Source organism: Scatophagus argus, chromosome 7, assembly GCF_020382885.2.
Source record: "Scatophagus argus isolate fScaArg1 chromosome 7, fScaArg1.pri, whole genome shotgun sequence".
In the NCBI taxonomy this organism is placed as follows: domain Eukaryota; kingdom Metazoa; phylum Chordata; class Actinopteri; family Scatophagidae; genus Scatophagus; species Scatophagus argus.
Genome location: NC_058499.1, coordinates 18,049,414 through 18,076,869, shown reverse-complemented (window position 1 = coordinate 18,076,869; position 27,456 = coordinate 18,049,414). Strand labels below are relative to the sequence as shown.

Here is a 27,456-nt window from a genome sequence, read left to right as displayed (position 1 = left end):
CATGCTACTGTTTCCCGAAAACAACTAAGACCCGCACTGAGCGGCGCAAATGATCATTAACAGACGCGTGCGTGAATACACATGAGAAAACGAGGAAATCCTGCTTTACGTCTCAGTCGATTGTTCACTGCAAAGGCAAGCTTCACTTTTGTTAGTATGGGCCTGGAAGGAGGGGAGAGGGAGGAAAGGGGAAAGGGGGGGGCGGTGTTTCTCCTTAACCCCTCCTCCTCATATGTGAAGAAAAAAAACTTGACCAGCCCCCTTTCCATTCCCATGGATCGTATTACGGGAGACTCCAGCCCTGAGACATCTGCTCCGCTACTAACAACGGAGCGCGTCCCCGCGTCCCAGACCTGGGACCGATCCCGTCTCCCGTGGTGCCCCCTCCTCCTACTCCTCCTCCTGCCCTCTACCCTACAACTGTGATCTCTCCATTATTTGTATTAACGCTGCGATTATGAGGAGCCACAGTGCATGTGCCCTCCACGTTTTCCGGCTGTAATTCATCCAGCCAAGACCCGTCCCTGCTCCATCCCTCCCTCCCTTCCGTTCGTCCGTGAGGCGAGTAGCGGCGGCGGAGCGAGCGGCAGCACCCGGTGCCTCGAACAGCACGTTTCTTTTTGTCTGTGCGCTCCGCAGGCTGCTGGCTGAGGGCTTCGCATCCTCTCCGCTGCTGGCTTAACGTTGTTGTAAGAGAGGACAAGGAAGGGCGGATGAACAAAACACAGGTCTCCGTGTCTGATGTGTGAAAACGCTTCAACAATCGGATATTTAATCAGATTTTTGCCTTTCTGTGAGCTTGTTTTGGTTTGTTTTTAACACCATGGAGTCGGTGGAGAAGGAGTGCGGAGCGCTGGGTGGATTATTCCAGGCCATCGTGAACGACATGAAGGTAACACACATGTAAATTCAAGTAATATCTGACCTTTTGTGGTTCCAGAGTGGCTGATCAGACGCATATTTTTACTGCCTTTGTCTCTTTCACCGGGTCCTCCCCCACTGGAAACACCGCTGCAGGACAAACTGAGCGATGAAACATGTTTCCCTTTGTGTTATTTGCATTATGTGCAGCAGGTCTGACAGGCACTGGTCACGGTTAACAATACTTCAGCCAGCGTGTCAGTCTGTGTACCACACAAAAAATGCCTGTATGGAAGTATTAGTAGAGCAGAAATGTTTATTTTGTGAAGAACCACTTGGTGATGACCTGAAGTGTTTGGTTCAGGGGTTAAAATCTAACCTCATAATCAAAGCAAGGGGGAAAAAAGCTTGCAGTTTGATCATTTTGATTGTGTGCAGTTATCACAAATGTTTTGGGATGCTATTTGACCCTAAAGGACCGCTCTTCCTTCATCCCAGCCTCTGAGGTTTTTTTTACATTGAATGTCAGACACAGTGGGATGCTCTGAAAGAAAATAACTGGCTCTCTCGCCTCAACCTCTTGGACAAGAAACCAGCGTGAAAGGTTATTGATTGTGATTCCTGATGTTTGGTTCAACTTAAGCAATATGTAGTTCAATAAACACTTTCACAATTGACCCATGTTGCATCCCACTGGTATAAAACATGAGCTCTCGACCTCTCGGCACAGTTTAAAATAATTTCAGCAATTACATATCTTACATTACATTATCTTTTGTACACAAGTGTGTGTGTGTGTGTGTGTTGGGGGAGGGGTCAAGTCAGGGAAGTTCAGTCAGGGTGGTCTGTTGTTCACGACAACAGATGGAAAGTGTGAACGTATTTATCAGGCCGTGTGGCAGCTCCCATTTTTCTCATTGTGGAGGATGCTCATGCTACAGGGTGTTAATAACAGCGAACAAGTCAAGCATCAGGCTGCACTTTCCACCAAACAGATTTCTTATTGATCACTGGCTCACAGGGCTGTGGTGGAGTATTTATGGTCCCTTCGTTTGACAGGCTCCAATGAAATCAACTCTCAACTGCTGGCAGTGCTGGTTTGGTTTTGTATATTTCCCTTCTGTGTTGTGCTCATGCCAGGGCCAAAGAGAGAGAGAGACAGGGTCTCTTAGAAAGAGGCAGTCTGTGTATTGATAAGCAGCACAAATGAATGAGACCGAAGCCCTTAGTCAGCACAGTGTCAGTGTCCACTGTCTGAGATCTGACCTCATTCCTGGCCGCCTGGCTGGGCCACGCAAGCCTGACAGACCAGCTTTACCCCCCCGGGAGCGGTGTAGCAGCACGGCTTTCCTGTGCTGATCTCGCTGATTGTGAACAATGTTACAGTATATAGCACAATTACCTACATGATACCCATACAGTGCACTAAGTAACCTTTAAAAGCCTCTTAATAGATTCCAAAGACAAAAATGTGTTGATACAAGCAAGCAGCCATTGGTTACATGAGTGTCTGATGAAGCTGCAAGAACTGAAATAAATGAGTAGGAGGTGGAGGAAGAAGAGGTAGAGGGTGAGAAGAAATAAAATGATTCAGCTCGATTAGATCAGCAGTAAAGAATTAGGTCAGCAATAGATGTGATTCGAAGCCACTGTGCGTGGGAAAGCAACCGCTTTTTTAAAAATCATCCTAGAGCAACAATGCCCAATAGCTCCAAGGACGATAGTTCTGACCTCACCCACCTGTGAATGATGAGACATGGGAGGGAGAGCCTTTCTCTCTCCTTCATTTCCTCTCTTTGCCTCTCCCACTCACCTCCCTGTGAGCTGCTGGGTGTGAATGAAGAGGGAAGGAGAGAGAAAGACCCCCCTCCCACGCCCCCTGCTGCTCTGCATGTAGCCCTGTTTCCTTGCTTCTTCACCCTCCACCCTCAGCTGTCTTGGCAGCACATCCCTCCTGCCCCCTGGGAGTCACAGGCCACACAAGCTAATTAGACACCTGTTGGAGTCAAGTGCAGACAGCGAGGCTGGGAGGTTCATGGCAAACATTTTTGTTAGGGATGATCGCTTTCAAAGGCAGAGGCTTCATCTGAGAGAAGCTGGGAGTTAAATGCTGTCATCGCCAGGATGAAGGTTATACCAGAAATGCTGGAGAGCAAGACTGTCTCCAGATTGCAAAGTGACTATATATAGTCATGTTTGTGGTGTCTTTTGGCTCCTCTCCATCAAAGAGACATACAGGGGTTATGCCCTTCCTCTCCTTTCTTCACGGCTCAAGCTCTTGCTCTAATGGGATCTAGCCTTGAATGTGTTTTATGTTTGTCTTTTGCTCTTATAGCTGAAGGCAGCATGTGATGATCCTGGGGTAAATCTAATCCAGATTTTTCTATAGCCGACCATACTACCTGCCCCTCGCGCATAAGCACTCTTGATATGAGAGCTTATGCAGATTACGCAGCATAACAGACATATAAATACATGAAGATGCATACCAGAGTGAAATAACAGGGCATTACTGAGGACAATAAGAACATAAGTGAGTCTGAGAAATCACGCTGACCTTTTTAAAAGACAAGTCAGAGCACGGAGCTTATACACCAACCTGTTTCTAACCCCTGGGGGAGAAGTCAAGCTCTCATTGAGTTATCACAACTTTATTTCAGCTCAAGCTGACGTTATTAAGCTGTAAACTATCAGATTGTGTTCTGTTGTAGAGAACCTTATGTCTTCTTTGTGTATTTAAGACAGTATGTTCATGCACGTACATGTCCTTGGTGGGAGATTTGTTTGTCTCATTGCTTTTTCCTTCTCTTGTCAGAGCTCTTACCCTGTGTGGGAAGACTTCTGTGCCAAGGCCACAAAACTGCACTCTCAACTCAGGTGAGAAGTAGTTCCAGTGAATGTTAAACCTTGATTAAAAAAAAAAAACATTTACAGACTCTTTAATTATGCAGTCAATGTGCAGTGAACATGTGCCAATATATTTACAGGACCACAATTCTGGCAGCAGTGGCCTTTTTAGATGCCTTTCAAAAAGTGGCCGACATGGCTACCAACTCTCGAGGTAAGGGAGAGGTTTTTTTGTTCTTTTAAGCTCTCATGCTATGGAGTAAGACTGGATGGAATTGGTGGGGAAAAATGCGTGCAAATGCACGCAATAACATCTGCCACTTGTTCTTTGCATGGAGTGTTGCACATGGATTATTTATTCCTTGCTGTAAGTGCCCAGTAACTTTGAAGTGATGCTAGTGTGTTAGAGCTGAGCTACACTGCCTCTTTGTGTTGTGCAGTATAACACACAGATAGGTATTACAGCATCCACTGAAAAACAAGTAATTGGGATTTTTCCAACAACACACCTTAAACGTAAATGTAATAGTGACACATCACTAGCAAATGTCATTCCACATAGAATATAGCATGAAAAATTTACTTTGCATTCAGTTTTAACACATCCTAAAAATACTAGTCATGTAAGGGCAGTGTGCCCCCTTCACGACACAATTCTTCCTTTCTAAGATGGCCAAAGTGAGGGCAGCGCTGAGTGGGGGGGGGCTCAAAGAAGTGAAAATCTGAGCTTATTGTTTCTTTGGTCTTAATGAGGTCTGCTGATCTGCTTAGTCACCATGCTAGTGGCAGCACACGGGCTGGTCAGAGAGGCAGCTCATTAAGACAGATTTCTTTGGAGTTGATCGTCGAGAGCAGTATGTAGGTCAAAAAACCCCGCAGAACGCGGACGAGCGTGCAAGGGTTTCAGCCCAAGCGCAAACACAATCACACAAGCATAGAAGCGCACACACACACGCGGATATTCAAAGAGTGACAGCTGGTAGCCAGCAACCTGACCTTGCAGGTCACATGCCAACATGCTTTTAACCAGTTTGTATTAGTGCAGGCCCTTACTGACCACTTACTGCTGGGGGGAAAGGATGAAGAGACGTTTGATCAACAGTGTTGGAACATGCTCACCAGTTTTACTCCAACAGCCTGTCCAGTAACAGTAGTGTTTGCATGCCGAGACATCGAGTCACCTTAATTGATTCCTGATGTGAGTGTGGATGAGTTCTTCAAGATGCAACAAGGTAGACTAGAGTTGACCTGCTAGCTGCTAGCAGCTGGGCAGCCTGCTTCAATAAAACATGGGAATAGACCATCCAGGCAGGGCAGGACTTCAAAGGAAAAACGTGTCTACAGTAAAGGACCAAAACACAGCAGAATGATAGATGGACCAGAGAGAGATGAGAGAGAAGGGCATATTGAGTTTTACAGCTATAGATGCATAAAATCCCCATAAGTGTGTCACTCATACGCCCACTCACTTTTTTTGCTCCTCTCCCAGCGGGGACATTAACTTTAGGATTAATGTCATCTTCCTCAAGCCACAGACTGTGTGCGTGATGCAGGGAACTCTATGTGACAAGAGACTAAGGAAACATGGTTTGGATTAATTCTGGTGAACATTTGATGGTTTTAACATCTGAACATTATCTATTTTATATGAATGAAAATCGGAAATCTTCTTAGACATGCTGTGGTGTCTTTATAGATTGTAGGGTTTTAGGTCTGTGGGTCAGCCACTTTGTTCCACACTAAAATATCTCAATTATTTTTCAGTGGTTTGTTCTCAGATTTGGTGCAGATAACTAATTACCCTAATTTAATGTCATCTTCAGGTCAAGATTTTGAGTTCAAAATACAAAATTCCTGCAAAACTCATTTGAGTTGCATCAGGTTGCTGTGCTAGCTTCATAGCTTCACAGCTGTTAGCATGACTGTAGACTCTCAGTAATATTTAACTGTTTGTCATACAAAACAAGCTGTGTAAAGTCATCACTTTGGGATTTTGTGATTTGAATTTGTTATTTTTGGACATTTTGCAGATTATTCATTAGAAAGTTATAGAAGGGTACATGATTCTAAACTGTTAACCGGGCATTATTTTCTATCAGCGTTGTAAATTTGTGTTGATTGTTTCATTGTAGTTGTGGAGTGTTGTAGTAGAAAATAACCTGATGTTTTCAAAGTTCAGATCATATTAATTTTACACTAATTTAACTGGTGTATGCAAAACATCTTTGCTTGCAGTTGCTGTTGGTTTTTGAATTTCAGTTATTTCGAGGAATATGAAAGAGATGCAGTTTTAATGCACTCTTAACCAGTGCACCACCTCAGTCGTACTTCTCCTGTGGGAGCTGGGTAGGTCTTTGCGTGCTGCAAAACCCGGCAATTAATTTGGAGGCAGGTACGTCGATATTTATTGGAGCTGGCTCGAGTTGCACTGGGATAACCTTTGAAGCCCAGGCTGTGGACTCCAACGACAACAGATAAGGCAGAGTTGCCCTTTGGGCAGCTGCAATGTTACAAGTTAGAAATCTCAAGTATTTTGGCATCCTGATGTTCCAGACTGCTTGCTTTTACACTGACTAACTTGAGACTGTTCAGGAAATGGTGGTACATAAATAGAATTCAGAGATTACTTCACCATTTCGTAAGTTTCCATTTCTGTCCCTCTCTTTCTCTATCTGTCTCCCTTTGTGTGTGTCTGTCTGCCTGCCATGAACATGTTTGTCTCAGCGTCTGCACTGCCATATAGGGCTGATTGCACTGCAGGAGACGAGCCCTAAACTATGAACCGTTGGCTGTCATCACCGTCACCCCGATTCCCCTCTCGCGTTGGGGGACGAGCTGCAGCTGCTGGCACAGCTGGAGGTTACATTGCCTTCTTCTTCTGCTTCCTTTAATCTACCTTTCACACACTCACCCTATCGCCACTTTAACTCTCACACACACTCTCACAGACTGCCAAGTTTCCCTGCCAAGGAAAGCAACATTTTTCCCCTCGTTCAGTGCTTCTTGATTGGTCCAGACAGAGAGGACGGTGGACGAAAGAGGATTTTATGATTTCCTGTCCTGACGTTTTTGTTGTCTTTACTGGGAGGGCAGCTTTTCATGTATACCCATAACAGTCTAATAGTGTAGAACGACCCCCACTCACCCCATGTCCATCCCTCCATCGTCTCCACCTCAGGCAACCTCCTCTCTGTGTCTCCATGTTCATGTGTCAAACTGCCATAGTCTGTGTTCATGTTTAGGCTTCCTCTTGCCCATGTTGTCCATTTTTAGAGTTTACAGTCACAGTCATGGCGTCAGCGTCTGTGTTTTATGGAGCAGCTGGAGGAGTCGGCTGCCAGGAGTTTTGGCACCATGTCTGACAGCTCTGTTTCTCTGAGCTTTGTCGATGGATCTATGTCTAAAGGCATGTCTGTCTCAGTGAACTGACAGCTCACATCTGGGTTCAGTAAAGGTCTTCTAACCACAGTGTCTATACTGGATGGATGTATTTGGAGGATTTTAGCCATTTAAAGATAAATGTTTCACGTTTCAACACACTTGAAGCATGACCCTGCTCTCTGGAGTGTTAGACTGATCAGCCTAATGGTGTTTGGTGTGTTGTCTGGACTGTGTTTGCGTTGCATATTAAATTGTTGTGTGACGTGTGTAAGGGGACTGGACTTATCTGGAGAATAGTGAGCTCTGTGTTTGGTGTTTGGTTGTTGCTAGGTTGGATGACATGTGTTTTAGTTGAAGATTGGCTTCATTTTTTCGCAATTGTGGACATGGTTGAATTAAATGGAGGTCAAAGAGCCAATAGTCCAGGGCTAATGGTCCATCAGGGTATGAGATACAGGCTCCATATTTTTCGGAGAGTGAGGTGAGTCCTGTGTGTGTGTTGGGGGGGGGGGAATAGGCCAGGGTGGGGGATGTGATTGCAGTGGGATTTCCACAGCTCCGGGTATCCAGGCTAGGCAGAGGCGTTTAGCTAATCCTCTTAGCCCCACTCTGTAACACACAGACACAGCATGCCTTCCCTTCCCTTCCTGATCAGCCACCCCCAGCTTTAAAAATTCACACTCTGGGATCACTGACCAGACTGCAATGCTCTGCAAGTTTGTGTTCAACACTGACAAAACCTTCCTCTCTGGACATCTGTGTGCCAGAGCCTGTAGAGTGCAGACACCATTACACAGTCACAGACGTAATGTTCCAGTGAGTCTCTCTGTTACTCATGCAGTCCATACTCAGTGGAGGAATGGAGATATGCTAGTAGATCAGTGTCTCAGCGAAGTAGTAATCTGCTTGGCCTCTGTGCTTCTCTGGGTTGGCAGATGGGACGGATATCCCTACCCGCCATCTGGACAGCCTGGCATGGACAAGATGCGGCCATGGCCTAGTGCAGAGCAAGATCAGGGGATTATTGTCCTCTGCACTATCCCGACAGCTCAGCTATATTTATGGACATGTCAAATAATGAGAGTGCGCCCATGTGACCAGCAGTGACATCCATCAAGCTCGACGTTTTATGTTTGAGCCTGATATGAGCCTGTATTGTGCTAAAATTGTTCAAGGACAGGGAGGTTAGATCTGCATCTTACGTGGGTTTGGCTGCTTAAAATGAGCTTATGAATGAGTGTTTTAGATCAGACATACATGTACATGCTGTCACTTCAATGAATGCTTTGGCTGACACATTATGGTATTCTGCGGATGGTATGCAGACTTCTTCAGGTATTTCATGACACTCAGCCATAAAGTCACACATTGACAAGGGCCTCCGATTTCTCCTTCAGCTGCCTGCCTTGTCTGTTAGAACAGTCTGACACACAGTTCTCTCGCTGTAGAGTTCATGGGCTTCATCCTCAAAACTCAACGTGGTTGCCCCGCAAATGAATGTTTTCCATCTATTATAACGACTACATGGGAGGAGAGAAGGGAGAAGTGGCTGGAACAATGATGTGAAGAACAGACGATAAAGCAGGGGAATAATAATTTGAGAGAAAGCAAATCTTTCGACTCTGCATAACTTTCATTCTGAGGCTGAATACCAAACTAAGAAGAAAAACATGAGACTTGAGGGGAACACTGTGTTCAGCTATATCCTGAACATGAACTCAGTGTGGAAGGGAGCCGGAGAGGGGAGGGAAAATACACAGGAGAGAGAGCCTGCTAGAGGAATGCAAGGGAGGACATTAAAAAGGGAATGGAAGGGATACATAGTTTTTAATCAACTGACATGGCTGATTGAAAACAGTTGGAGAAATTGTTTCAGACAGACGTATCAGTCACATCGCTTTGGTCCAGACATTCTACTGTCTTTTGTGACTTCCTAACTTTTTCTTTTGCACCACAATGAGGTTAACGTTCTTGGTTATTAACAAACAGCAGTTAAGTTCCTCTCCTGTCTTTTCATCTTGTCAAAATGTTATACCTGCAAACCTATGACCTTCCAATCATCCTCAGTTGTACTTTTTGTGTAGTGCCAATTAGCATGCTAACACGCTTAACCGAGATGGTCGACTTGAATGTGAACATGTCTGCTAATCATCAGCAGTTCAGATAGTCAGTATTGATCAGCGTGAAACTAAAAAGAAAGTGGCTTTATGGTTTAAAAATATTGGTGCTCAATCGGTACTGACATTTGGTATCTTATGACTTTAAAGGTATAAGGTTCCAGTCCAATCTGTGTTTATTGAACTGTTTTGTGGCATTGGAAACAATTTCAACCCAACTACTCAAATGTGAGTTTCATGATTATTATGGGAATATGATGTATGTAAAGAGCGGCTCTGCCACTAAAGATTATTTACATTACCGAGTCATCTGCCATTTATTTTCTTGATTAATTGTTTTGTCTTTAAAATGTCAAATTGTGGAAAAGGTCTTCAGGTTGCTTCTTTTGTCCAACCAACAGTCTCAAACACAAGGCTCTTCATTTACTATTGCAAATGTCAAGGAAAAGCAGCAAATCTTTAGATGTATGAAGGTTTAAGTGGCAACTGATTAACATTATTGCTTGAATAAATGGCTGAAATTATTGATCAATTATCAAAATAGTTGCCACTGATTTTCTGATTAGACTAACCATGGCAGTATAAGTAGCAGGTTTATATCATGTTTTATTATGACACACACCAAGCTCAACTTCGAGGAGGATGGGGTGTAATGATAATAATAACAATCCCTTCAGAGTAACTTAAGATTCAAAGGCTGTAGGTGAGAGGTGGAGCCTACAAGCTGCAGCAGCACCAGCAGTGGTGTCTACATTGTTTGGTGGATTGTTTGCAAATGAGCAGAGCTGTGGGAACTTTTGCAGAGCAAAGTAACCTTGACAGCTGAGATAAAGGGTGCATCGGATGTAAAGCAAGACAACTCGAGTCGTCTTATTGAACTGTCTCACTAGAGTTTGGTTACATCTCGAGCCCTTTGTATCACATACAGGATCCTCTAGTGTCCTCCACTCAAAGGCGAGGCGAGGATCTCCTGTGGATTTTCTGTTCTTTCCGTCTTTACTGAATGATACAGTACCTCTCGTTTTCCCTTACTATTCTTGTTTTCTCTCTTTCTCTGCTTTTTTCAACTCCAGTAAAGCACACATCTGGACATGGGGCGGCGTTTATTTTTAGCAGCATTTATGTCCTTGAACAGGAAACCCCTGCAACAGAAAAATATCACTTCCTTCTTGTTCTCCTCCTTCAGTCTCGTCCTAATGCACTCCAGAACATGTTTACACCACACACACACCGAGGTCTGTCTGTGTCTGTGGGTGTTTCTGCTGTGTGTGCTGGCCAGACAACAATGGATCAAGTGTGTGTTTCACTGTGTGACTAAAACAATTGATCTTGAGGCAGTTTCCTGCCTTTCATTAGTACTGTTGCTGGTTAGAAGTGACATTCCACATGTAAGGAAGAGAGACAAAGGTGTTGAATGCTGTTTGGATTTCTACTGCAGACACACAACATATAAAACACATAAATAATATCCTAAATAATATACATACCTATCTCCACGAGAGTCCCTTTAACATGACCAAAATCCCATCACAAAACCCTAACGTTCTGTTTGGGGAAGAATCCAAGAGGTTTGTTGCAGAAAGTGCATCAGTTTAGGGTTGAACATGGTTAAATACAAATCATTTTTAAATGCTCCATATATGTTATTGGTAATTCCAGTAGTTATTATGTAGTATTACTCCTCTGAAAGTTGCAGCTCTGTGTTGTCTAATTCAGTCACAGACCAAGAAATCTTGGTCTGTGACTTGGCAAACACAAGGAATATTTGTTCATGGACGGCCTCTATTTCCTTATTTGGTGCAATAATAATGCTTCGAATGGAAGGGTCACATCATTGTTCTACATATTTGCTTTAAATTTAAGAAGTAAAAGTATCTTCAGTTAAAATTTGGGTAATTTTGCAATTTACACATAGAGCAGTGGGGGACCCCAAGCGACAAGTAAAGCCAGTATCAACACAACACAAGTGTTAAAGATTACACTTTGGTTTGGGTGACTGAATTTGTGCAGCATTGAACTTAATTAAAAGCTATTTCCAGTGCTAAACACACTCAGCTTAAACATGAGACAAGCTTGCTTTGAAATCTCAGTGAAGAGGAGGAATACAAACAATGACGGCCTAGTTTTTTCTAACAAAGTAATTTCAGTGTGAAAACCGTTCCTCAAACACTGTCACACCACATCAGGCTTTGTTTATGCAGTAAAATATAGATTTTTTATCCCAATGTGTCATTTGAAATATATTTTCAGCTGATAAAACATTTACATAAAAACTGAGTTTTTGTTAGAGTCGTGAACAAAGAATTTTATGAAATGTTTATTTTTTCAAGTCATGCTCTTAAGATTGTGTATGTACCCACATTTTAGATGAAAGAGATTCTGGAGTTTCTCAAAAGACGGTCTGTCATTCACTTTAACTCTCGTACTGCAGATGTAAAGCAGCACTGAGCTCTCATTCTATCATCAGTGTTGGCATTTGGCTGTTTTATCCGTTCTTCCCTCCATCAGAAGATATTACTCCCTAAGAGCAGACAAAGGGATGCTGCCTGCTCCCACTGAGCTACACCACCAGAACTCCAACTGTGCTTTGAAGTGAATGTTTGATGATGGGAATGTATGATGTTTCATCAGTTTTTTGAATTGCTGTGTATTTGCCTGAATGGTATCCAAACACGACATGTGAAGCTGACAAAGTTAAAGCACTTCCTCCTCATTCTCTTTTTTTTCTTCTTTTCATCTCTGGAATAAAAGCGTTTGCATCTTTTAACTTCTTTGGAAAAGACAAACTCACAAGATTTCGAAGATTCTGGAGAATACCACACGAATCACTTCTTCGATGTGCTCCTACTCCTCAGTATTCGTATATTTGCCGGACCTTTACGTGTGAGATTTCATCCTGGCAGCGCCTGCTGCACCTGCAGGAGCCAGCTCACACTTCCTCTGCCCTCTGACTGGCCAAGCCCAGCCGGCACCTCGGCAGTGTGTACCCTCTTTCATCCTCCTCTCTCGTCCTTTCCCATCCTGTAACCCGTTTCGTCCATCAGTGGCCTCCACTGTGTCCCTGCCAGTTCACATTCTGCAGCACTTAAAAGGAGTGAAGGAGGCTAACGGCAGGAGGCTTAACTGTCTATGCCAGCTCTGCAGCCAACCTGCCAACGTGAGGAATAACTGTTGTCTCATGGAATTTCCTCAGCTAAGCAGCCGCTGCATGAAAGCTTAGCAAAAACAAAAAGGGACTTTATTTTCCTGGAAGTGTAACTGTGAGGATGTTCTGTACCTTTTCACTGTACAGCCCACATAAATATGCGTTATTGACACAGGAAGCAGAGAGAGAGCGAGAGAGTGGGAGTACCCACTTCACTCAGGAGAGCTAGGCTCAGCTTGAAAGCCGGGTCCATCTACAGCAGAATCTCACCCAACTCGGTAGTCTCGAATGCAAATGAAACCTGAGCTGAGCAGCAGGGTTCAGATGTTGAGAGAGAGAGATAGTTATGCTAAGCTCCCATGTTGAAGACATTAAGAAATGAGGCCCGTGGCAGTCTAGCTCCTGGCTCCCGGGCTCCTGGCAGGAGAGCCCTCTATAAAGCAGGCCTATTAAAATGCTCCTCCTTCCCTGAGGAATCATGGGAGTTAATCAGAACCAGAACTCTGGATGATACCACTCGCTAAATGCTTTGACCACACTGTTCTGGTGCTGGATACTGGGGGTTAAAGTTCCCAACAAAACCCAGACGTGGGGCCTTGACCTTCCCATCAATAATCCCATTTACTCCTCAACATGTACAGAAGATGTGGTGGCGATTTATTTTTATATTTTTTTCACATATATTGAACCAGACAGCCTTGGTGACATGTATGGCAGTGCTGTTATATGAACCGCACATTTCTGTGCTGTTCACTTGCTCCCAGTTGTTTGCTCCATGTCTTAAGATATATGGCTGAGTTGCATAATGGCTCTCTTCCATCCTGGTCTGTGTTTTGCTTCATGCATGCACGTGTGGGTGTCTGCTATGAGGTCGACACTGCTCCCCCTAAAGCCCTAGGGGTCCGGGTCTGCTAAATAATCACTTTCCCAGCTCTTACACAGTTTTAGTCAGGTTTCAAGCTCCTACAAAGTCAAGTATCAATAGATCTAAACAGAAAAAATTGTTGAGTGTAGGGGTATTGTGATACACCAGTATTGTCAATACGCATGATATAAAAAAAATTAAACGCTGATTTTGTGCTAATAACACATATAATAATATCGTGTAAATAATTCAGTGAAGATGTTAGGCCTTGAGGAGCTTTTGTTTAGTAGTTCATCAGGTTGCCTTTTCACTATTCCTTAGTTGTAATTAGTCTTTTTGTACACTTTCATACAGTTATGCTTACTCTCTCTACACCTCCCTCCACATGTATTTTGAGTGTATTCCATTTGGCAAAAGAAACCAAGCACAAAGTAAGCAAGGTTAAAGATAAATATAACTGACTATAGTTTTTCTCCTCTATAGATATCATAATAATATCTTATTTTGTGATTTTTTTAGCACAATTATTGTGTTGTGAAAATCACGCTGTGACAGCCTTCAGTGAGTACATTGTGTGTCTATTTATATATCCCAAAATTATCCCAAAATTACAAAACTGCCTCAGAAAGGGATAAACAATTGCTAAACACAGTGAAAAACCTTTAACTGGGAAAAAAATAGAGGAAACCTCAGGAATAGCAGCAGAGGTGGTATCCCTTTCCCGAGGATGGATGGATAAATCAGTTATTACAAGTTTGAAATCTACAAAATTTTGCAGAAATACTTGACTTCTGGTCAGCCTAAATCCTCCTTCGAGCTTGTATATGTTTGTCACATGCCTGTGTGTGCGTGCAGGGTGCTATGGGAGTGAATCACTCTGTCTCTGTCCATCCGGCTGAGGCCAGGGGCCAGCGGGGCTCTTGGACACGAGCAGGAAGCTCCTGGACCTCCCCAGGATGTAGCTGTCAGCTGATCCCCCTCTGGGAGGGGAAGGAGGAGAGGAGGAGATGGGAGAGTAAAAAGAAATTGGCAGGTGTGGATGGGACAGGAGAGTGGGGGTTGGGGGCTCTCGCTGGCTGACAGTGACATTGGGAAGGTCTGTTATAGAGCTAAAAGAGCCCACATTACCCTCCTCCCCCTTTTCTCTCGCTCCGTCGCTGCTCCAGTCTCCGTCCGTCCTGCAAGAGCAGATTTGCAGCCATAATGCTTTTAAAAGGAGAGGTGCATTACCTGTTTTGCCCTCTGTGTGTCTGTGTTTCTCATATGTTTTTACACTTACCTTTATGAAGCCCTGAATAAAGGCCTCTACATGACAGAAGCTCAACACTAGTCCTTCAGAGATGGACAACCACTTCAGCTGATTATATCAAGTGCTCTGCATATAGGTTCCACATGTTAACTGGATCACTTCCTGCTAGTGTTTAACACCTGTGTGTGAGATACAGCTGGATGACCTTCCACCTCCAACCCCCCACCCCCCACCAATGTGCAAACACACTCGAGTTATTCTACATCAGCCTGATGAAAAGATTTCTGTGAGATGGGGTCCAGATCTTTGTCAGTATCTTTAAACTGGTGGAAACTTCTCTGAAGTTGACAGCCAAGCCGTGGAGCAAAATGATCTTTGAACTTGCAGTGTGACGTGATATCGTCCAGAGACAGTATCCTAGTTTCTTTATTTGATAACTGGAAAATAGCACAGATCTCACCGGACAGCTAGCTGGAGCATTCCTCACTCAGTGTTTGACTTCAGGCCTGTTATATTAGTCGTGTGCTCCTTTTTGTTTCGTTCTGTGTCAATGCTATTTCTTTCTGCCTGCTTTTGCTGTGCAGGTCAGACCCCGTTTCTCTTTTTCTCTCTGTCCGCCCTGCATGAATGGTGTTTAGGAAACAGAGAGAACAGGAAAGGCAGAGCAGGCAGGGAAGAATAGAGGGATATCCCCTTACAGGGTTCCCTCCTTTTTCCTCCTGGATAGAGGGGGTGAGAACTTCGGAAAGGGTGGGGTGGGGGTGGTAAATCACACCACCTGTCTATACACACACACACACACACACACACACACACACCCCTCACATACACAAACACAAACCTGTGTGCATGCACTCCAGAATTCATGTACATATATACACACATGCACAAAAGAGTCATTTCTCCACTCTGTGAAGCCTGTCTGCCTGTTCCTCTGTGCTTGTGTGTGTGTGTTTGTGTGTGGTGAGGACCCTCAGATTAGCCCTATGTGGCCCAGATTACAACAGGATCAGTGCTGCTACATATTATACTGGCCTGTAAACCATCAGTAAGACAGTGGGCCAGCCTGGGCTTTAAGGGCTGAAACCCCATTTAATTACACTTCAGCAGAGAGAAAAAGTACAATAAGCAAGTCACACAAGCTGTTGTTTACACTGTGAGGTTCACGCACGCAATCTTCAAGTGTAAAATACATGTTTTGTCAAGAAGGGAGGGAGCGTATGGCACTGTGTCACATTTGCTTTCCCCAAACAAATGTGACATTTATGAACTCTGCTGTTACAGCCAGTACTTGTCCACCTAGTGGCTGCAGCAGGGAACACATCTTCGGAAGGGAACAGAAACATCCTGACAGATTCATGACGGGAGAGAATTAGACCTTTCAAAATGCTCTCCTGATGTGTTATGTCTCATCACAGAAAATCCTATTTTTCTAGGTCAAGATGCACATCTGTGATTTGTAATGCCAGACTCACAGGTGACAGTTTATTTCTTTGGCTTGTTCAAGGTGCCACCAGGGACGTCGGCTCAGCTCTAACAAGGATGTGTATGAGACACCGCAGCATTGAGACAAAGTTACGCCACTTCTCCAAGTAAGTGTCACCATTTTTTTCCTCTGTCCAGCACAATTTTCTTTTCTTTTGCCTAGAGCGGATTATTGTGTTTCCAGGTCCCCGTCCCATCCCTGTTGACCATCCTCTCATTCTCCCACTGATTTTTGTGCTATGGAAATAAATCTATTCATGTCCTTTTTTCTCCCATTCTCCTAATATTGTGTCTCCTTCTCATGGCAGTGCTCTTATGGAAGGCCTGGTTATGCCACTGCAGGACAGGATCGAGGAATGGAAGAAGACAGCTAATCAGCTGGACAAAGACCATGCCAAAGGTCAACACCCAGAGACCAAAAACTATAAACACTCCTTTTTGAGCTTTGTATGTTAGACAGAAATCATTACATGTTTGGCTGTACCTTTCTCTGCACAGAATACAAGCGGTCTCGACAGGAAATCAAAAGGAAGTCGTTAGATACCATAAAACTTCAGAAAAAAGCAAGAAAAGGTGAGAAAAACTTTCCCAAGGGACAAAAACCTGTTAATGAATCAATCCTTGGGTAAAACTGTTCACTTAACTTTATTAAGACTTTAGGGTTGATGTTAACAATGTCTGCTTGGCTGCTGGTCCCTGGTCTGCACCAATGGTTCAGATTGATCTGACGCCATCTAGAGTGTAGTACCAGAAATGACAGTTCAATCAAATCAAAATGCCTGGCTCAGTATCAGAGGCTTCTTTCCAGCTTTGGGTGATTTATGTGCTTCTGCCTTATAAATCAGAGTAATGATCTTCTTTCCTGGCTGTGCCTCCATTAGCCCCTGCTGCTGGTTGTAATTAAACTCCTATTTTCATACAGGACTTAACTGTACACGAATGGTACGGGCTAGTGGTAAACATGCAATGTGCCCTGATTTGACACAGCTAACCCTGCCTGTTCTTCTGTCTCTCCTCCCACTCGTTATTTCCCCTGGGTGTAGAACTTCTAGGTATGTTTGCTGAGCTTTGCCCCTGTGTGAGAACTTCATGAGATCATAATCATCTTTAGATCAAATTGCCAGTCAAAGAAAAACTTAGCATTTTTGGTTAGAGGAACAAATTGTTTGACATTTTGGAAAATATGCTTATTCACTTTCTTCATGTGAGGCAGATGAGAAGACTGATATACCGCGCTTGTGTATGCTAGATATGAAGCTACCAACACCAGAAAGTTGGTTTTGCTTAGCAGAAAGGCTGGAAGCAGGAATCCTAGCTTGGTCTAAAATCCACTTAAACAATTTTGCACTTCTGTGATTTGTGTTGGGTGTCAGGCTCTCAGTGTAGACTTGTATTGTGTTGTTGCTGGCATCTTGACCAGGTCTGTCAGTATAAATAAAGACGAAACCAGTAAAACTTACCGGCATCTCTCAAGATCACTGATTAACACAAAATATCTTGTTTAATCCGTGCAGAAAGGTAAGTGTAAACATGACTCATTGCTGTGTTAAAGAACTAGTGAGCGAGCTTGCTCTTCTCCTCTGTTTCCAGTCTTTATGCCAAGCTGAGAAAACTGGTTGTCAGTGGTCACTTAGATTGCAGACAGGTATGAGAGTGGGGTCTTTTCATCTAGACTTTCCTTAAGAATGTGAACAAGTGTATTTCCAAAAATGCTGAACTATCAAAACCTCAAGCGATGCACTTTTAGCAAAGATCCTACCATTAAAGGATGTAAGTAATACATTGGTGTGAGATGTGAGTCATAGCAGGAAAAGCACAATGGTGACAGTGTGACAGTGAGCCAGCACGAACAATATCAGGACACTGAAACTGAAGCAGTTAAATGGAATTGAGCCATCACTGACTTATTATTTACACCTGTCCTTCTCCTGTGGCCTGTGACAAGTCAAAATGTTTCCCATGAAAAGTGTCCATGGAGAAATAAAACATAACGTATATTTGCATTATATTTCTTCTTCTTATTCTTGTCTTTTGCACACAGATAGTTTGACAAACCTGTTTGAAATGTGGCCCTCCCTTTTTTCTAACTGTCTTTTTAATATGTAGTCAGAAACTGTCAAGCAGCATTTCAGCCAGACAGTCTTAAATTCATCTGTGTAATAATAGTTTATTTGTCAGAGTTGACATTTGGCTCCATGACGACAGCTAAGTTTTCAAAGTGTTTTAGAACAGACCTATACTTCTGTTTTTAACCTATTAATGAGGAAGCGGTCAGATCCTAAACGGGCCCCTTCATTTAATATGAGCCTTGTTAAATGCAGGTGTGCTGAAAGATTAGCCAAAGAAGCCAGTTATTGTTAAAACATACACAATGCTACGACAGATAAATGAGTGGGCTGCTAAAGTCCTCACTTACATTTCAAGTTGTAAGTCACAGTGAGTGCATGGTTTGCGATTAAGCCAAAAATGCAAAGGTATATATTTAACTGGCAATGTACATCTGTGTAAATCATACAATCAGAGTAACAGATAACCACTCATCTTTCATTTATTTGCCTTCCTTCATCTACTGTACCATCTAGTGTCATAGTTGTAGGCGGCTTGAGTGACTCTCAGACATTCTGTTTACTTTTGTGTCTCTAATCACATCCATTTCAGGAGCTGCAAGTCATCACTAGTTTCTTAGCATCAACTCGTGAGTGATGATGCGTTCAGTGTCCTCTCATTGCCATGCTCATGAACCATTTGAGTGTAGTGTTTGTCAGTGCATTGACCTCTAGTATGCAGGCAGTTAGTCATTATGTGTTCTAATCATCTCTCATTTTTTACTCTCTCCCTCCTCCCCGCACTGTGTCCACTTTTCTTCCTTCATGTCACTTCCATAATTATCACCCGCCCCTCAAATTCTCTCTCTTTTCATTCCTCCTCCTCCTCTCTTGTCTGTCTGTACTCAACTCCCACACCACCCCTGTCCTCCCTCATTCCTCCCTCCCTCCCTGCCTCCCTCCCCTCCTCCGTGTCTCTGCACCCCCTGTTTTAATGAGTCCAGGCCGGGGGAACCTGCGCCCCCAGCTGGACAGTGCCATGCAGGATGTCAGTGACTTGTACCTGCTGATGGAGGAGACAGAGAAGCAGGCAGTTCGCAGAGCCCTCCTGGAAGAGAGAGGGCGTTACTGTACATTCATTAACATGCTGCAGCCTGTGGTGGTAAGGAACATTTAGATTTGTTATACTTAAGACTTGTAGAAAATAGGTTAATGTGTGTAGATGTGGCAGCTGTTTATTTCAATCCATCCTGTTTTTTCCACCTCAGAATGTAGAGATTGCCATGCTGGGAGAGATAACACATTTACAGGCCATTGTTGATGACCTCACTGTGCTGACTGAAGACCCACACAAACTACCACCAGCCAGTGAGCAGGTAACGGAAGTGGAACACCACTAATTCTAATGATTTCACTCGAGAACATAGTCGACTCACGATGAATATTTACCTTGTGTCATTGTAGTCCAAGGCTGCTAAATGATAAGTCTGACGATTATTCTTTATTTGTCTTATCATTAAGAAAAATTCCAAAACCAGTGATGAGCTGGTTCCACATAAGTATTTTATGTGCATTGAAAGCCTGACATAAATGTTCTCTGCCACTGATCTCCACTGTTGCACCAAAACTATACAAAAAGGGCTTTAATGTGTTTATTTCGAGTCGATCCCGTAAACTCTGTCAGTCTGCCGTAAATAGTCATTGTAGCATTGGTACCAATATGTTAGTAAAAACAAATGCACTACTTACTGTTTGAGTCACCTTTCTTTAAAAACTACAGTGCCCGCTTGTTTAAGTAAATTACACAGTATTTTATAAAGTTGAAACTACAAGTGAGCCCTCATGATATTTGTTGACAATAGTAAAATTGATGGAATATTAGAAAATAGTGTGCAGATACATCAGTGCTATCAGCCACAGTGTTGTCTGATGCTCCTCACTTCATATGTCCCTCAGCTTCAGAAATGATTTACTGGAATGTTTCAAGTGATTACATGCTTTTTCCATATGTGCACTAAATGCAAATGCTTCAGTTCACTTCAGTTGTTGCTGCTGTATTATCATCACCATGTGGTCATGTGTCACCGCAGGTGATCCGAGACCTGAAAGGCTCGGACTACAGCTGGTCCTACCAGACCCCTCCCTCCTCCCCCAGTAGCACCAGCTCCAGGAAGAGCAGCATGTGCAGGTACATCCTATATATATATATATATATATATATATATATATATATATATATATATATATATATATATATATATATATATACACACACACACACACGCACAAAATGTGATGACTGTACATTAAGATGTAATCTGTTTAATGTGCTGGGTCAAATGTGTTAGTTAAGGATTTTATTCATTGGATTCAGATTGATGCCCCCCCCCCAACACCACACACACACTTTCCCCACACAGTCAGACTATCTGTCAACATGACAACAGTCAACATGCAGTACATGGCGCGTATCTTGCCAGCTTCTCAGCTTTTGCTCCTGGCAGATTTGCTCTTCTCAAGCTTCTTACAGCCAGCTTAGGTCCAAAGCTGTGAAACATCACAGTCTGACAGCCATGAGCCTGCATGAGAACCAAAATCCACATATTATCACATACTATCCACACCTGAAGGTGATAGTTCAACAGTTCATTCATAAATGTGGGCCAAAAATACATTCTGCTTGCTTTCAGAAACAAGTGTTTAATTTTACACATAAACTCAAGTAATGAGGAGTTAAAAGAACACTAAACCTGGTTATCACAAGTCATCACTTTGCTTAAATGTGATAGCTCCTATAGAATCTGCTCCATAGTTGTACCAATTAACACTGCAGCCTACTTTTAGTGTTCTATATTTACTGAAAATGCAGCAATTGACTGTATCTTTTACTGACTAACTTTAACACCGATTTGAATTGTAAATCACATTGGTGTGATGTTTTTATGGTAAAGTAAGACTAATTCTTGAAAAGCTTAGATCTCCCGATTGCCAGCTGTTTTTGGATCTCCCTTGGCTTCAACTTTGACTGCTGTACGTGTTTCAGTTAATCGGTTTGTGAAAGGTTTTTGACAAGCTGAATTTTATCTGGTTGTAGAAAAGCAGCTCATGATTCAGCTGTGGGCAAAAAATGAAAACCAACAGGATTTTCCTATTTCAGCAGTGACATATGTACGTAAACAACACGATCATGAGACAAAGATCTTAGTTATGTGATAGATGAAAATCACTCTTAGGGGGTTAATCTTCATCCTAGCACACAAAGGTTAAGGCGAAACGATAACTTCACATATAATACAGAGGTGAAACAGCAGCGCAGAGGGAAAGTTGCACATTTTCAGATGTGTGGGTTACGAAGAGAAGCACGCTGAGACAAAAAGCATGAAGACAGTTGTTCATGTTCAGAAGGAAACAATAATCAAAGAAGGGGTAACTTTTTAATGCTCTTTGATGCACCCAAATTAGAAGAATGGCATCATTTTGAATTTTCACATATGATCAATTTTTCATCTAGCTGTTTCTGTTTTTGCCATTCCCCCACACAAAATTCTCCCAAAACAAGTCTGAGAACAAAATAGCAGAGGGAAAAAAGACTCTTGATCATAGACCTGTTTTACACGCATACTGTATGTTTTTACATAAGATTTACAGTGCCAAATGAAAATAAAAAAATCAAACAAGGAAAAAATTAATGAAATGAAATCAAGGACCATTTTATAATTTCCGCGTCTTTTTAACCTGTGCATTTACTTCCTCAATTACCAGTAAATGAAAAATATATGTTAAAAGGACACTTATCCCTTTTTTGTGAAATTATTTTTCACTGTGAAATCAATTTTCCATGCCACAGTGGATCAAACTACAACACAGAAAACAACAGGCAAATAGGTGTGTTGCATTTCGGTGCTGTCCAGCAGAGAGCAGTGTGGACCTGTCGATAGTAAATCCAAAACACTGTTGTTAGTTTACATGAAGAAGTGCCAGGGAGCTTTTTCTTTACAGAAAGGAATTCAGAAACGAATTCCAAATAACTGACCAATCATAGCTTAGGGATATGAGCATGGGTGGACCTTATTGGTGTTGGCAGGAACTGATGGCAGCTATAACAGAGAGCCTTTCACAGCTGCAAGGACATTACCATTGACTGCACATGTAGTTGCATTTCTGATTAAGAATTCTGAAAACAGCTGACACTCTGTCACAAATGTAACTAAATGTGCAGTCAGCAGTAGAGTCTCTTGATGCCAACTACCCCATGGGGTACCCTTTTAATGTGAATAGCTGTCTGTCACGGCTGCTGTCAGTAACACTAAACCCTGCCCGTGGTCAGACCCCCCCATGTGAGTAGACAGTTGATTGTATTTTATGTTTGGCATGGATGATGCATCTCTTTCTCTAAAACAAAAAGCTCCCTTTCACCTCTGCATGGCAACTGGCTAAAGAATTCTTATTGGCAGACCTATGATATTCTCTGCTCGACAACTCGGAAATGCAAAACACGAAATACTAATTACAATGTGTAGTTGTATTTCACTTTTTTCCTTGGTTGATTTGTCTTCATTGTGGCATTGTTAATCTTCCATATCTGTTGAGTGACATACTGATGTGATATCTTGTCAACAGTCTCCTCCAGATGCCCTCTGCAGGAGCCCATCGGCTCAGCAGCGTCTCCTCCCATGACTCAGGCTTTGTGTCCCAGGATGCCAACACGCACTCTAAGCCTCCGTCGCCCATGCCCTCTGACATCACCAGCCAGGTAGCAGTCTCAGCTGTAACACTCAAGTCAATACTTTGTTCAGGAGCAAATGAGGAATTTTACTACATCAGATTTGTGAGTTCCACCGATTCCTCTTGCAAGAATTCTGCACGACCACAGGACATGCTGTGACAAATTCCTGTCACAGCACAAGTATAGTAATCCTCTCTGTTTAACAACAGTCCTTTACAGTCTCAGTAGGGGCTTGATCCCTGATAACCAAAGTCAAACAGAGGTCTTCATTTCTGCTGCAATAGAGCTTTAACAGAATGTGAATGTTGAATTGCCATCCCGCCGGACTGATAAAGTTAATCAGGCGCTCATGGTCTGAACATATTGCAGTTACAGAACACACTCAGTAACACACCAGCACACCAGCTGACACACTGTTCTTTTCTCAATAAACGAGCTAACAAGCTGCTATTTTCAATCTCAGTTCGAGTGTGTAGATCGTCACTGCGATGAACATACCTCCCTCCTCCTGAAGCCCTTTTCCATGCTTCCTGTGCGTTTCTCACACCTACTTGTCTCTCACTCTCTCCCTTTCCTCTTCCCTTCCACTGTTTTTGCTTCCTATTCCCTTTACCAGAAATCAACAAGCTCAGCCTCCTCTGAGGCTTCAGAAACCTGTCAGTCTGTCAGCGAGTGCAACTCTCCTACAGCGGTTAGTATTGCACGCATCTCACCATATTATTGGACACACATACTCTCACAGATATGCACACACACACACACACAAGATCCTATGCATTTTACTTATTATCTATAGTTTAAAGAGATGTGTGGGCTCTACTTGACAGCCGCAGTGCGGTTTGACGTGGACTGTTCATGGATGTTGAGCACTCTGACTCAGACTTGTCTGTCCGTTCCGCAGTTTGGCTCATGCTCATCCTTCGGTACCTTTCGCCCTGCTTTCTCTCACACTGGTGCCATCAGGCCTCTCTCTGTCATACTTCCTGCGTCCCCCACATTTAACCACTCCCCTGGATCCAACACCCCCTCACCCACATCAAAGGTTCCTAGCTGGAAGGTTTGTTTTCATTTGCAATTTTACTTTTGGGTTTTCTCTTTTAAACTTTGTTGCTTCTTTGCTTTTTGTGTTTTGTTGCATTCATGCATATTAATGAGCACAAAGACAGACCTTGCAGTCACCATTTTGCTGTTGCTCATCAAGCTCAGTTTTCCAATCTTTCCTCGCTAAAGACGCTAAACTGAGATGGCCCTTTCATTTCACAACACTTACACAGCCTAATGCATTCTGCCCGTGTCTATTTCAGCATCTAACCAGACCATGAGCCAAATCAGCAGCCTCCATGTTTAACTGACTACATGACTGTTGGATGGCAAACGCTGGAGATGCACAGTTGGGAGACAGTCTCATTTTTTTTTCTACTTCTGCAGGACTGGGCCAAAATGAGTTCCTGTGAGCCATCGTTGGCTACCACTCTACAGCGTAGGAGGGAGTCTATAGATAAGATGAGAGAGCAGGAGGCTCCGCCCAGTCCACTGGGGCATTCTGGAATGCAACCAGATGATCCCCACCGAGGAAGAATGGGTCCAGGAACCATTGCAGCCAAGGTAAGAGTAAAAATGTAAATGCAAGCATATAAATTTTTATGCCTTGAGAATTTGAATGTGGTCGATTGCATATGTAAATGTGTGCTAATCTTTATGTATTTCCCACCTGCCTGTATGTGTGTGTGTGCGTGCGCGCATGCCTCAGCATGGCGAGCCGCTCTCTCCAGCAGCCAGTACTCTAGCTATGGTTCTGACAAGAGGCTTGAGTATGGAGCAGCAGAAGAGCAGCAGGGACTCACTGCAGTACTCCAGTGGTTACAGCACCCAGACAAACACCCCCTCATGCTCTGAGGACACCATACCCTCACAAGGTAACACTCAAACCTTAACAGACATCCATGAAATTTTGATGGAAATATTGTGTGATTTGGAAAGTACAATATGATTGGCCCCATGCTTACTCACTACGCATAAACAAGTTGTAGCTCAACAGGTGCAAAATAAATGCTCACAAAATGTTTTCAGTATTCTTTATTATTCAGTGTAAAAATAGGTTGTTATGACTCACTGTCACTTCTAGGTTCTGATTATGAGTGCTACTCTCTCAATGGGGATGCTGACGGTGAAGGACAAGCAGATTTTGACAAGTCCTCCACCATCCCACGACACAGTAACATCGCTCAGAGCTACCGCCGCATGATTCAAACCAAGAGGCCTGCCAGCACAGCAGGTCTCCCTGCAGGTAAGACCCTGCAGGGAACTCCAAACGGTGCAGGGGGAAGCAGCTCTGGAGCCATCACTTCAGGGACGGCAACCATTCGCCGCACACCATCCTCCAAGACTGGAGTGAGACGCACGCCTTCTACATCTGGCCCCATTCCCATCCGGCCACCCATTGTGCCAGTTAAGACCCCCACAGTGCCAGATTCTCCAGGATATGCCAGCCCGTCCCAGCATCGTGTGGGCAGCGAGGAGTTTCTCTACGGTGATGACCCATCAAGTACTGACTACATGAGGGCTTCTCCAAAGCGGATGAGCCTCCCTGACTCAGCTTGGGGCTATGGAGGAGGAGGGGCGGACAGGACTGTTGACGCCCAGCAAGCCACCGGCATGGCCGCCCATGGCTCTGAGGAGGACCCTCTGCTTGCTGCCAACCGCCACAGCCTGGTGGAAAAGATAGGGGAGCTGGCAGCCAGTGCCCACGCCCTCGGTGAGGGTCATTTCCCTTTCCATAGCTCACTGCCAGGGGATTCGGCTCTGTGTGCGCCCCAGGAGCTGTCCTCTACTACCCAGGAGGACACTGATATGCTGGTGTTAATACGGCGGGGGGTGAAGCTGCGCAAGGCAGTGACTGACGACAGGTCGGCTCCCAGGATTTTGCGGTAGCTGGAGGAAAAGAAGGCTGTGAAAAAGCAGCTGTGGTGCCCTTATATACAAACTGAAGCTTTGTAGTGAAATTGAACAGCACTCATGTGATACATGGAGGTACAAGGTACAGGTATCAAAGAGGATGTAACATGTGGTGAATGAAGGCCAGTTCAGAGTAATGACCATGGACAATGTCATGTCATTTCATGTTATGTATGTATTGTGTACGTACAGAGTAATCCATATTTTTTTTGGTTTTTATTGTTTTTGGTTTTGTTTTCGTCTGTGGGCTTTGTGGCTATGCATCTCTGCTCCCTGTGTGACCAGTTGTTTCAGCCCAGTTTGTCCCTCTAGACCCAGTGATGAAGACGTCACTTCTGTAGGGATTGAATGCTCTGTGTCTTAGTTCTTGCTCTTATGATTATTATAATATTGTGCATTTCTTAATTAACACAGTCACCTGTAAAGCGATGGGCTAAGTGCTCTGTGGGCCTGTCTGTATGTTGTGTTTTTCATCATTACTGTACAAGTACCGTATTACTCTTTACTTTCATAAGCTGAACAGCAGCTGTGTAACTCATGTAAAATAGGAGCAATATGGCAGTGTTTTTATTGCTATCCTGTACTGTCAATATATTCTGCAATTAAACAGGCTTTTTACTGTTAAATGGCTTCATTGTGTTTATTAATAATTTGAAAATTCTCCACTCATACTGGCAGGAATGCAAGTAGTCTGTTGTTGGCATGCAGTATACTATGCTGTTGATGTAGTAGTTATTAATCTGTGTACCAACGTTTATTAAATGGACAGTATATTTACAGAATCTGCTGGGCTTCAGCCATCTTCCACAGCCTTTTGAAGTTTTATTTCTTCACTTTCTTAACTTTCTGCACTTTTTGAAACTGTAATTTTATTAGAATTGTATTTCCTCAGGAGCTCTCTGTACTTCTCTGCAGTTAAACTATCAGTATTTTATGATTTTGTCCAGCACACTAATCTTCATTATGCGGGCTGTAATTTTGTCCAAAAGTCAATTTTAAACTTTTAACTGTATGTCTATTTTTCTAATTTTATGATTAGTCCGTTAAAACTTTGCCCTTAGTTGTAATATTTACAAGACTGCAGTCCTCTAAAAAGACTGAGGGGGGTGCAAGAGACCCTTCACTGTGGCCCAGCTGACAGAGTGGCACCAGAACCAGCTTTAATGGAGTACATCTATTGACATTACTGCTTCAGTAAAGGTATTTGGCAGCCTGGAAAGATGAATGATGAGAAGAGGAGAAAGAAGAGGGGGATAAAGCATGGACATTTCACAGCCAGCAGGACAAACAATATCTATGTTTCACCAGTGAATCACTGAAAACATAACCAACATATGCCAGCATACTCATTTTTACAAAGGAACTGAAATGTCCCAAACTGTTCTTCACATAAAATGACCAAAAGATAGCTTACATAAACTGTTTCCTGCATAATACTCAGTCTGACCAACATTGAGTAGCCTTGAAAACAAACTCATATTCTGAAGCAGGCAGTATGAAATTTATATTCCTGGAACCTGCTTTAAACGCCCTCATTATTCTTTAAATGATTGGTTCTACCGCCGGAAAACAACTGCACAGAGCCCCTCCACCACCAAACACACACACACACATCCCTGATGATGAACCGCAGGGTACCTCTGCCTGTAAAAGGGATCTTTATTTATCTTAATTGGAAGGCCATACTGTATGATATGTGAGTATAAAAAAATAGATAAATAGAGGCCACTTAACAATGTACCCTGGCAGAAAAGAGCGGTCACAGAACATGAAAAAATAA

General features: G+C 43.3%; 1 protein-coding gene across 3 annotated transcripts; it reads left to right on the top strand.

Moving 5' to 3' along the window:
• Positions 1-244: 244 nt before the first annotated feature.
• Positions 245-26,302, top strand: mtss1la (MTSS I-BAR domain containing 2a). 3 transcript variants are annotated; one of them, XM_046394298.1, is made up of 15 exons: positions 245-892; positions 3,677-3,738; positions 3,849-3,922; positions 15,973-16,057; positions 16,259-16,350; positions 16,449-16,523; positions 19,000-19,157; positions 19,264-19,371; positions 20,086-20,183; positions 22,616-22,748; positions 23,338-23,412; positions 23,623-23,778; positions 24,150-24,326; positions 24,472-24,637; positions 24,847-26,302. In XM_046394298.1, exons 1-15 carry the CDS (start codon positions 824-826, stop codon positions 25,650-25,652), a joined length of 2,334 nt encoding a protein of 777 aa, XP_046250254.1. In that variant the 5' UTR covers positions 245-823; the 3' UTR covers positions 25,653-26,302. The 3 variants fall into 3 exon arrangements, with proteins under 3 accessions (XP_046250254.1, XP_046250255.1, XP_046250256.1); XM_046394299.1 differs by lacking the exon at positions 23,623-23,778 and having other exon boundaries at positions 247-892; XM_046394300.1 differs by lacking the exons at positions 23,338-23,412; positions 23,623-23,778 and having other exon boundaries at positions 247-892.
• The last annotated feature ends 1,154 nt before the right edge of the window (positions 26,303-27,456 follow it).

Excerpts from the sequence above, each read along its gene's own strand:
- mtss1la (XM_046394298.1), top strand. The coding sequence starts at position 824 with ATGGAGTCGGTGGAGAAGGAGTGCGGAGCGCTGGGTGGATTATTCCAG. Across the intron at positions 3,739-3,848 it reads AAACTGCACTCTCAACTCAG|GACCACAATTCTGGCAGCAG; the intron begins GTGAGAAGTAGT and ends ATATATTTACAG. Across the intron at positions 23,779-24,149 it reads CAAAGGTTCCTAGCTGGAAG|GACTGGGCCAAAATGAGTTC; the intron begins GTTTGTTTTCAT and ends CTACTTCTGCAG.